Source organism: Haliaeetus leucocephalus, unplaced genomic scaffold (assembly GCF_000737465.1).
Source record: "Haliaeetus leucocephalus isolate CR32 unplaced genomic scaffold, Haliaeetus_leucocephalus-4.0 Scaffold262, whole genome shotgun sequence".
In the NCBI taxonomy this organism is placed as follows: Eukaryota; Metazoa; Chordata; class Aves; order Accipitriformes; family Accipitridae; genus Haliaeetus; species Haliaeetus leucocephalus.
Window position 1 is genome coordinate 11,631,346 of NW_010972698.1, and position 11,319 is coordinate 11,642,664.

General features: G+C 59.2%; 1 protein-coding gene and 1 long non-coding RNA gene across 2 annotated transcripts in view; both read right to left on the reverse strand.

Annotated features, from left to right (window-relative positions):
• Nucleotides 1-4,053: 4,053 nt before the first annotated feature.
• LOC104832754 lies at nt 4,054-10,808 on the reverse strand. The gene is made up of 3 exons (XR_774469.1): nt 9,898-10,808; nt 6,662-6,963; nt 4,054-6,497 (listed from the first exon to the last, which is right to left on the reverse strand). It is a non-coding gene; the product is annotated as an uncharacterized LOC104832754 (long non-coding RNA).
• RGCC (regulator of cell cycle) overlaps nt 10,809-11,319 on the reverse strand; it is a 4,779-nt gene continuing 4,268 nt past the window's right edge. Inside the window, exon 5 of the mRNA XM_010569116.1 lies at nt 10,809-11,165. Within this exon, the coding sequence (XP_010567418.1) occupies nt 11,158-11,165 (8 nt within the window). The 3' untranslated portion in view covers nt 10,809-11,157. The remainder of the gene's footprint in view (nt 11,166-11,319) is intronic.

Here is an 11,319-nt window from a genome sequence, read left to right on the forward strand (position 1 = left end):
CTTCCCATTGCTAACCCCCCTATTGCTCACCCCCATCTCCCCCAGCTGGGCTGGGGGTCCCAAGGGTCCTGGCGAGATTCTCTGCCCTCCTCCATGAGCCCCACTGGGACACCCCCCCCATGCTGAAACCCTTGGGAAAAATCCCACCCCATAGGTGAGGAGGGCTGGACCCGACCCCAATATCTCTTGCTTTTCCCTGACCTCAGCTCATGCGACACCACCCAACCCCAGGCTGGGACATCGCTGCTGCCAAACTGCTTGTGGGGGGATGTTTTTCACCTGGTCTTAAAAATAAGTGTCCCTCCTTCCCTCGCCCACCCTTCCCCCTGGCCACCGCGGCGGAGTTGGGGGGACACGGAGGAGTTTCTCTCCCTAAACACCGCCAGCTGGAGAACACATCCTTATACATGAAGGGGCACTTTCCAGCCCCCCGAAGTCTGACTGTGATGGGAAGCCTGTGGGAAAATGCCCACAGGAATGGGAAAGTTTCCAGCTCCAGGAATACTTGTCCCTCCCAATTAATTAAATACTCACAAAAGATGTTAGTGCTTTCCGTGACTCGCAGACAACCTGTCCCTTGGCACCAGCTCGCTTGCCTCGGTGCCCCCATCCCTGCTTTCCGTGCCATGCTGAAGGGGAGCCGGCCGGACCCAGGGAGGGTCCACTGGGGCAGAAAATACATAAGACGGAAGACAGGTGGGTTTAAAACAAGGGCTCGATGTCGGGAAAACACAGCTTTTTACCCAAGGTCTGCTCTGGCTTGTGGCATGGCCGCAGAGGACAACCCCACTGACAACAGCCTGCCCCAGGCCAGCACCGGACCCCCTGAGCCAGGGCAGAGGGGAGGGGCTGGTGGTTCTCCCTGCTTCCCCAGAAGGCTCCATCCCTCCCGTCCCCCAAAGCGGACAAGTCTGGAAGAGAAAAGGCAGTCCTAAAACCATCCTAAACCCAGCACCCCTCCACTTCTCCCCACCCAAGCCCCACCAGATGGGCACCTCAGGGCTCTGGGGGCTAAACCCAGCTCCCCCCCAGCCCAGACCCCCCCAGGTTTGGCTGCACCCACTGGTCTCTGCCTGAACCCTCCCCGTAAACCCCCTCATGCCAAACTGGGGGCACCATCAGAACAGAGCACTGAGCTGCTGCGTGAGCTGGGGAGGAGGGAGAGCCACAGTGCCTCAGTTTCCCTTCTTCCCACCTGTGTCCATAGGCCAAGCACTTTGATGGAGGACTCACAGGTAGCAGTCTTTATGGGGATTCCCCGCCCCGGCTTCAGCACATGAACATCCTCAGCAGCACTAAGCTCCTCGGAGCAGCAGCTGGGGCAGTTATGGGTCATGCCCCCAGAAGGAGCCAGCGCCCACCAATGCAGCCCCACCATCAGAGCCCACCTCCCAGTCTATCACCAGTCCCACCAGTTAGCCTGGGGACAGGCAGTAGTGGGGATACTGGCAGCACTAGAGGGCAGCAATGGTGCGGGCAGGAGCTGCCCGGCCAGGCAGAGCCCACCGCCAGCCAGGAGCACCGTGCTTGAGCTCCCTGGGTATCCCTTGGTGGCCTTGGACCTCCTCCTCCGATGGAGACTGGCTCAAAATCTGGCTAGTTTATTCTCTGGGCCTGGAAGCGTGGCCGGTCCCTGCTGGGAGACAACCCAGAAAAGCACGGAGCCGTGCTGAGGACGCGGTGGGATGATGCTGCTGGAAGAGGACCAAGGATCTGTCTCATTCCTGAGGCTGAGTCTGGCAGTAGACAGCCCTGCAGGCATGAGAGGACCAGGGCAGGGCAGGATCCAAGCCCCTGGCTCTTCCCTTGTCCCAGGAACAGCGGTTCACTGAGCTGGGGAGTCTCTGCGAGCTCCCAGCTCCAGCTCGGATGGAGATGCACAGATGCTGCACAGATGTGCTCGCTTCCCTAAGGAACGTCTCCTCAGATGGCACGTGGGAAGATGGCCCTACATCTCTTCATTGAAAGGCTTCACCAATGCCCTGTTACCCTCAGACCTCCTGTGTCCCACCAGGAGAGGTAGCAAGGAGGGTGAACGTCACAGTGGGGCTGGCAACGTTCCCGTTTTCAGGACGTGGGAGAAGAGACATCTTAGTTTTACCATAACGGTGACCCTAGAAGATGGCACCAGCATCATGCCATGGAAGTGAAGATCCTTTAGAAGAGGAAGACACTGCCTCAAGTCCTGATCAAGCAAAGATAAAGTTCATCTGATCTCTGTGATGACATAGCTCATCCAGGCTCCCCAGGGGATTAATGCCAAGAAATGAGCCCCAGCTCCTCTGGCCTCAGCCCCAGGCAGTTCTGCTGGATGCAGCCAGCCCCACCGCGTCCTTGTGTACAGTGTGGTGCTCCCACCCTTTAGACATGCACGGAGCTGGGCTGTGCTCTCAGCCCACCTCCAGGAGCAGGAGCAGGAGCAGGGGCTACTGGATTTGGCCTTCCACCTTCCTCCCCACTCCGTGCTCCAGGCATCAGGGCTGATGGAGAGAGGCAGGCAGGCAACACGTCCCTCCCTAGGGATGGTGAGAACCCGTGTCCTGCCAGCACACATGGCAGCAGCGAGTGGGTCTCTCCTGCCCTGCTTGCTGGTTTGATCCCTTTCTGGTCCCCTTCTCCAAGTTACTGTCCCCAGATCTGGGAAATCCTGTGTGCCCCACAGAGTTGGTCCTTGCCCTCAGGACTCCCCAGAGCAGCCCCATGTCCAGCTCCTGCGGGACTGTGACCTCCACCATTTTCCCATTAAATGAACAACTTTTTTTTCTCCTGTAAAATCAACATTTTTTTTCACATTTGCATAGCATGCAAAGGCCTGGAAGAATCAGAAACAAACAGGTTGGGGAGGTGCAACTTGAAAACCTCGGCAGAAAACAGACTTTCTGCAAAGCAATGGTCTTTGTGAGGGAGGAGCAGGGCTGTGGGGCTGGGGAAGAGAGGGAAGGAGAGGGTTCTGCTCCACTCCACCGCTGTCCCACTCGTCCCGACAGTGACAAGCGCTGCTGCGGTGACTGGGCTGCTCTGTGGAGGAGCTTTAGGAAGAGAAACTCAGACCTGGAGGTACTTGCAGACACTCCACGGGCAGAGCTGCAGGGACTGGGAAGGCAGACCCCATCCCTGATTTCCTGCCCATTGTTTTCTATGCCGCTTGCCCAGGAGCTTCACCAGAAGTAAGAAAAAAAAATCCCCCGGCTGAATGTGAAAGTCAGACCCATCACATAAAGGCAGGGCCAGCCCCAGAGCTGCCTGCCTTGTCCCCAGCTTGCTGGGAAGCTGCTCAGTTCAGGGAAACAGGAAGCCCTGAAATAGCAGAAGCTGGAAACACGTGGCCGTGGCAGGGGGAACGGAGCTGGGAGCATCCAGCGTCCCACCACCTCACCTGCACAGCCCCTGGTTTGCCCCTTGGCATTGTTTTGTGACAAACCTGCTGCCCTTTGCCTCCCGTGCCGCTGCAGTTTCCTTGTCTCCCCACCCACCTCATCCCAGCAGACCCCAGTCCAAAGCACTGGGTGCTTTGGGAGCCATCCCTGCCATGCTCTGGGACACCCTGGATCTGGCACCCCACCTGGAGAGCGCACCCAGAGAGAGGTCCCAGTGATGGGTGCAGCCTGCCGCTGCTGCCTGCAGAAGGCACGGCCTCATCCTGCTGCTAACAGAGAGCTCGGCCCCGTACCCTCCTGGGGTACCCTGTAAAGACAGAGGTGATCCTCAGAAAGGAAGCAACTGGCTTCTCTTCCAACCCCACGACGCGACCGTGCTGGGATGGAGCTGCTGACCCAGGTGGGGCAGAAGGATGGGGATGCTCTGGACCACGTGAGGCTGCAGGGAGGATGCTGCTGCTTCATCCACCTGATATTTGCCTTCAGTGGCTACCTCCAATATCTACCCAGCATCGGCCTTACAAGTACTGACAGCCAGCACGCAACTGGAAGCCAACAGATAGCAAGGAACACACCCCCAGAAAAAGCAAATATCACAGCAAAATGGGAAAAAAGGTGAACTTTAAACATGCCCTACAGCAGTAGTGCAGGCAGGATGCAAAAACTCATGGGACACAGTAAGGAAAGGAGCATGTGGCTGGGCATCATGCTAACCAAAGCATAAAGAATTACAAGGGAAAAAAAAAAAAGATATTTCAAGTCCAAAGATCATTTCATGAATAGACTGCTAGCCTCTGGGTGCAGAAAATCAGGGGTGATTATGTTGAGGAGTGTTATTTGCAGGCTTAGCCCCCTGCTTGAATGCAGGCTTGGTGCCAAGGAATGGTGACAAAGGGCTGGACCCTCCTGGTATTAGTTTAATGAGTTTAATTATGAGGTTAATGCCAGCTAAGCCAGCAGGGAGCCCTGGCCCAGATCAGCTGTGTTCCTCTGTTCTCCCTTGAGCTTGCCCCAACCTGGGCCGGTCTCAGCTACGTCAGCCAAAGGGTTTTGGCTGGGATGGAAATCGGGCTCCTGCCCCACAGTCCGGGGCTGCCCAACGTTGCTGCTGGTGGGGACAGCAGGAAGGCAGCTCCTAACGAAGCAGAGGGAAAGGCGGCAGGAGAAAACCTGGAGAGGCAGGATAACCTTTCCCTGCCGTCATCCCGTGCCCCAGACGTGCTCTGCCACCGAATGAAATACCGCTGGCCAAGAAGCACGTGAAGCTCATCAGTTCCCCGTCCCCAGGGACAGCCAGTGGCCAGCCCCTGTCCGAGCAGAACAGAACAATCCCGGGAAGTGACCCGGGCAGGCGAGGGGACAGGATGCCGTGCTGGCCGCCACCGCCAGCATTGTCTCTTTGGATACCTGGGGGATGAAGTCAGAGCCCAGTTCGCTATGGACGAGCAGGAGGTGGGGGTTGAGTGGGGAACAGCAGCCAGGGGGAAAAAAAAAACCACCACAAAATCCCTCTGATTGCAGGCACCCACCTCGGTCTCCATCTGGGTGAAACCTCAGCAAGGACCTGGAGAAGCTTGTCTCCTCTCATCCGGGGATGCTGGCATCCCTGGGGGGGAAAGCACCCACTCCACACTGACCACAGTTGCACCACTGCTGAGGAAACCTCCCAGCCCTCTTCTGCAGCCTGGTCTGCAGGCACAAGCCTCCAGGCCACCCTGGACAAACCTGGCCCATTGCCTGCCCTGGCAGCTCTTAAGGATAGCATGCTGTCTCCATGGACTGCCAGGTCACTGTTGACCTTCCCAGGGGCTGCCCCGAGGCACCCAGAGGTGGGGAACATCCTTGGGGTTTCCTTAGGGTACTGGTGGTGGAAATCAGAGCGGAGGGTGTAAAGCAGGAGCAAGACCCACAGCTCTGGTTGACACCAGTACTCTCTGCAGCCTGGAGGGACGCGGGTTGGAGCCAGCATCCCACTGTGCGCTGCGGGGATGAATTTGAGCACTGAAGGGATTCACACTGGGGTGGTCCTTCAGGCACTGGTTGGAGCAGGGATGCAGCTCACGGTCAGGTCCCGCAGAGCCGGTGCTCCTTCCCGCTCCCCCCAGGATGGGACCCCCAGGGGCGCTCCCCTCACTGCTGCCAGCCGGCCAGCCCTGGGAGGGGGGAATCTCACACCCTCAAACCAGCATGGGATGAGCTGGGGTCTGGGCTGGTGAGGAGAGATGAGCTGGGCTTTTGGGGGGGAAATGTGAACTACAATGAGAGCTGTGCCTGCCCGGCCCCCCCCCCCCCCCACTCTCTACCTCCAGCCAAAAAGCATACTGGAAAATATGCTTTTAAGTCAGGACGTGCAAGGGTCCTACTTCTCCTTTCCCATAAATGTGGAAAGATCTCCCCTCAAAACACATGAGAGGGCTTGTCAGGAAAGAAAGGAAGCAGCAGACGGCATCCCCAGGCTTAGGTTATCTCCCAAAATAGTTAGAGCCTCTTGCATCACCACAGCCAGGCTGTCTGGGCAGCCAGGGACTTCCCTTCCCCAGAAGGATGTGGTTCCCCTCTGAAATGCAGCGTGGCACAGGCGTCCCCAAGCACACACAGCCCTGGGCAGCACCACACGAGTGTCCTCCTGGTTGCTGGAGGAGAAACCCCAGCTGGAGCTGGCGGAGCTCAGCACTCGGGAGAGGACCGGAGAGCCATGGTTACATGAGGATGAAGAACTTTTGGTGGGACTACTGAGGTCCTGACCCAAATCTTTCTGCAGTTAGATGTCGAGCCCCTCTTGCTACTAGGTTTTAAGCTCAGCAAGAGCAACAGCTCTTTGCCATGGTATTTTAGTGAAGAAACACCTCACCTCGTGCCTTTCTCAGGGCTAACCCAGTCAGTGGGGTGTGATGAAGGAAATTCAACCTGTAATTTCTTTAGGGGAACTCTGGTGACTCTTTTTACACCCACAGAGGCTGGGGAGGTCAGAACATCAAGCCAGGGCAGGCTGAGGGACCGTGTCCCGCTCCATCAGCCTCTGTGCACAGACAGAAGCCCTGATATGTGCGTGCTTGTCCTGCCTCCCCATAAGTCTTGAAGGACACCTCCATCCAGCAAAAGGCACCCCATCCCTTCTTCCTGAGGGAGGAAGAACACAAGGAGGCACAAGCAACATCTGCCCAGAGGTGGTCTCTTTGGTGGTGGCCACCAGGGAGGTTTCCGGCTGCCCTCTGTGCAGCAAGGGAGGGAGATAGCTGGTTGCCAGCTAGCCTCTGTGTGGCCACTTTTGCTAAATGTCTCACCTCCATGCCACAGCCTGGCTGTTCGGGTCCCCAGGACGCAAAGAGATCTGGCATCACAGCTGGAGGTGAATGCTTCCAGCCTGGAGAAGGGGGCTTACCGAAGACGCTATGAAAAGAGCGTATGGGACCTACTGCTGGAGTAGTGCCTGCTCTGCTAGTAAATAACCACCACTGTTTCTGGAGAGGCTGGGTTTGCAGCTGGGCTTGAAGAAAAAGGTGCAGGCAGGAGGCCTGTGCAGTTGCCTTGGCTCCGGTTAGCCACTTCCCGTCCCTCGGCAGCCCCGCGTGCGCTGCTCTCGCTTCTAAGAAAACAAGCAAGCAGTTAGCAGGCAGCAGAATTCGGGGCGGCGAACGCATGGCTGGAAGCAGTGGCAGCCTTGGAGGTGGCCCCATGCAGATACCACGTCCCTGCTCCAGCCTGGCTGGGGCTGGGTTTTGTCTGCACTGACCGTGGTGGGATGGGGGGGGCTGCAGCCCACTTTCCCTGCTCTCTGATGCCTGCATCCCGACCAGCCTGGACCAGCAGCTCCCAGCTGATGCTGGGGGCTGCAGCATCCCATGGGCAGTGCTGCTCAGGGGCTGCCCATCCCTCGCTCCTCCAGTACCCTTAGCTCCTGGTGCCTCCAGAGGGTGGATTCCCACCCTGGAAGGTCCAAAGCGCTCTCAAGACTCTTTGCAGAGCCCCACACGAAGTCCAGCCTGCCCCTGTGGCTCCTTGGCCCTGGTCCAGCCTCCTCCAAACTGCTGAGCAAAGAGGGCCCCAGGGGAGGAACTGACATGTTGCAGGACGTGCTCGTTCACGCTGATTATTTTTGCAGCACCTGCACCGCACGTGCACACAGGGGCCATCCAGCTCTCCACACTGAGCGCCTTGGTCAGCCTCAGCCCTCCCTGCTCTTGGGTTTTCAGCCACCCCGTGAGCGTGGCCGGTCGACTGTGGTCCCCCCAGGCTGCACAAACAGCCCTTGGACAACTGTCCCCCCCCCAGTGGATGCCATAGCCCCCATCTCAGTGGCACTCTGCCGCCCAGGTGTGTCCCCAGTCCCTGCCCAGGGTCCCTAGAGGACCTGCTGGAGCCCCTGTGCCCAAAGGGGGTCTGCTTGCAGCGATGTGTATGAGACCGTCCCTGGGGTTTAGGCTGAGCATCGCCATTGCTGCTGTTGTGGGTGCAGGCTGGGCAGGACAGCGCTGGCATTAGGTCCCATGTCACCCCGCCACCCACATGTATCACTGGCACTGTGGGGTGCCCAGTGCCAGGTCCACCGTCCTCCCAGCACCAACCCAAGCAGCTGCTGACAGCTATAACATTGGGCGCAGGAGGTACCACGAGCCCTGGAGAGGATCCTGAGCAACGCAGGACAGCTCAGCCTCATGGCGCAGGCAGCACCCACGTAGCCTGCCCGATTCGAGGGGCTGGAGGAAACCTGGGGTGAAACCCAAACCCCTCTCCTGGCAACCCCCACAACAAACAACCCCTCTGGAACTTCGCCGAGTCTGTTATTTTGCTGCAGGGGATGTATCAGCTGCAGCAGATTTGGGGCTTGAAAGTATTTATGTCTGCAGCTGCTTAGCAACGTTTGCAGACGCCGCACTGGTGCGAGCTGGCGAGCGGCACCCAGGGAAGGCGACGGCATGGGATTCCCCAGCCCCGCACCGAGCATCGCCGTGACCCAGCCAGAGACCACGCTGTTGGGTGGGCCGGGGGTGGTGTCTTAAAAAAAAAATCCCCTTCCCACACAGGCTGGTATGGTGCTTGTGATACCCAGAGGCAGAAAGGGACTGTGGGTGGAATAAATACAGGAGTCAGAGCTAGATTGCAAGGGCAAAACGCCTGCGTGCAATGACTCAGAGGGGAAAAAAAAAGAAATGTCCTGACTGACACTGGCTTTGCTGCCATCACCAGTGTGCACGTCAGGGACAGTCCCCACAGCTCCTGCTGCCCTGGTCCCATTGATGTGGGCTGAGATTCCCCCCAGAGCGGGGTGCTCTGGCCCCTGTGGCGCAGCCGAGCATCACCAGCCACATCTCCAAGCATCACTGCCGCCCCCGGCCCCACCGCACTGCTCCCACCCCCATCCTCTGGCTGCCCCTCAATGGGGCCGGGGGGGTCTGTTTGGGAGGCAGATCAGCGGCCACGTCACCCAGCATGGGGAGAGCGATGGCAGAAAGTGTCACCGTGTGTGACCTGCCCTGCGCAGGGCTCTGCTGGGGCTGCTCAGAAGCTTCCACCACACTCCCGAGCGCCTGAGTTTGCAGGATTAACGTGTGTTCAGCAGACTTCTGTGGCAGCGCTAAGCCCCAGGCTGGCAGATTAGATGACCAATATCCTCCTGACCAGCACCCCATGAACCAAGGGGTGAGGGAAGAAGCTAAAACCGCCTCGTTTCCTGCTCAGACAGTTGCAACAGAGCCACACGTGGCCCTGCGCCACACGGACATCACAGGGAAGGAAGGGCAGCACTGCCAGCCCAGAGACCAGCAGAGCCCCACGTTCCTCCTTTCCCCTGAGCTCCTCCCGGTCCTCCCACTGCTCACGGGGCAGCTTCTGGGGAAAGGAAACCCAGGGGTGAGACTGAGCATCCCTCACAACTGCCGAATCTCACTCCAAGCTCAGCTTCCCTCCAGGTCCGTTCGCCCATCGGCAGCACATTCTGCCTGCCCCACCGAGCCACTCACCCGGCAGGGACCCAGCCAGGCGGGGAGTCCCCCCACACCACCCACAGGAGAGGGGCTGCAAACCCACATCCCCCGGGATCTATGTTCCTGGGGTTGCTGCAAGCGGCAATAACCAGAGGAAGCGTCCCCAGGGCACGTCCGTTAGGAAGCGGGACCCCCAGAGCAGTGTCTGTGGGCAGCATCACCCACCCCTGTCTTTTTGGAGCACATTAGGAACCACCCACAGCTGCAAACCTGGCTCTGCAGCAAGAGACTTTGTTCGCCTCTCGTTTCTTTAGGCCAAGCAAGAAATAACTCCCTGTAATGCATCTTTAGGGTAAAGTAGGTGGCTTTTCAAAAGAGAGTATCAACAGGAGCAGAGCAGGTCCCACACCACCCCAGGAACAGGTCCCCAGGGCCTCCTCCCACCGGAGCGAGAGGAGGGGGCAGTGGCTCATCCCCCCTAACAGAGGGAGGTGGAAAGGGATGGATGCTGCCCTCCTCTCCCACCCCCACGCTGTCCAAGAGCCAGCCCCCGTGTGAAGGGATGTCCAAGCAGCCGCCATGGCCATTTTACCCACCCTGCAGCTCCTGATGAGCCCCCGCCATGGCTGCGTGGCTCCAGCCCTCCTCTTCCCCCCCCAGCAGGGTCAGGGCCACCAGGCAGGCTGGATCCAGCAGCCAGGCTCCCTGCCGGCTCCTGGGATTCCTCCAGGGAGACCCAAGCTCACAGACAAGGGTTTGCCCCAACCAGGTAGGGCATTTTCCCAGGGGCTCACAAGGCAGTAGGAGGGTTTGAGTCCTGGGGACACAACGCAGGGAGCTTCACTAATGTCCCCCCCAAGCAGACCCGGCTCCCTCCCTCTGTCTGTCCATCCATCCCTGCTGGCAGGGTCAGAGCTCAGAGCACAGCAGCCGCAGGCAGAGGGTAGCCCAGCTTGCCTCATGCTCTGCCGCAGGCAGGGAGGACCAGGGGGTCCCCTACCCCCCTTCAGGCAGACAAATGCTGCTTAATTTGCTTCCCTGAGGCCTCTGCCCCCCCCCCCCATCTCTCTGATGCCCCACTGGCTGGCAACCCCAGGGCTAGGGCACAGCAGAGGCATGCCTGCTCCCACCCCTGCAGGCAGCTGCGGAGAAGAGAGGAGCCCATGGGAAAAGCCTGGACACACACACACAGACAAGCACAGAGACTTAAAATCCCGTTTATAAAAACACATCCCCCCTGTACAGCGTTTAACATCCTTTTTACAGTATTTACAGCAGCAGTCAGGGCAGAGGCACTCGGGGTGCAGGCAGGGGCCTTATCTGAGGCTACCTGTGCCAAGCGAAAGGCCAGCAGCGGTTGTCACTGCCTGCCACAGACGCTGCTGCGGGAACAGATTTTCCTGTCCCAGGAGGGGACAGCAAGGTCTCACTGATGTGCTGAAAGCAGATCTTCCCTAAAAATCATCCAGGGTTTCTCCTCTGGCTTCAACAGCAGCATAGACCCCCCCCCCCCAAACCCACTCGGTCACAAGAGCTGCCAGCCCCCCCTTGTAGGGCAAAGCCTGGTGCCCCCAGCGAGAGCTCGTCCCATCTCATGCTGGCAGAGTCCTGCCCTGCACGCAGGAGCAGAGCAAGGCCCAGCCACCATCACAGCCCAGCTGCCCGTCCCATTGCCGGATCAGTCCCCGCTTGCGGCCAGCACTGCCCTTCCCCGGCGCGGAGCAGTGTGGCACGGGAGAGCTGTCGCCTACGTGGGTGGTGGGTGGCGGGGGCACAGGAGCAGAGGGTGCGTCGGGGAGGCACGGGGCTCATCTGCTGTGGATCCTCCTCTCCGGACTCGCCACCAAAACCACATCTCACATCTCTGCAGGACAATCAAGGGGGAAGATTGGTGAGATGACTGCTGGGGGGGGGGCTGCACAGTGCACTGGACCTGCCCAGGTATCACCAGCAGCAGGTTTAGAGCAGAAATCGGGGGGGGGGGGGGGGCTGGTGCCCCCCCTCTTTGCCCGGCCCCC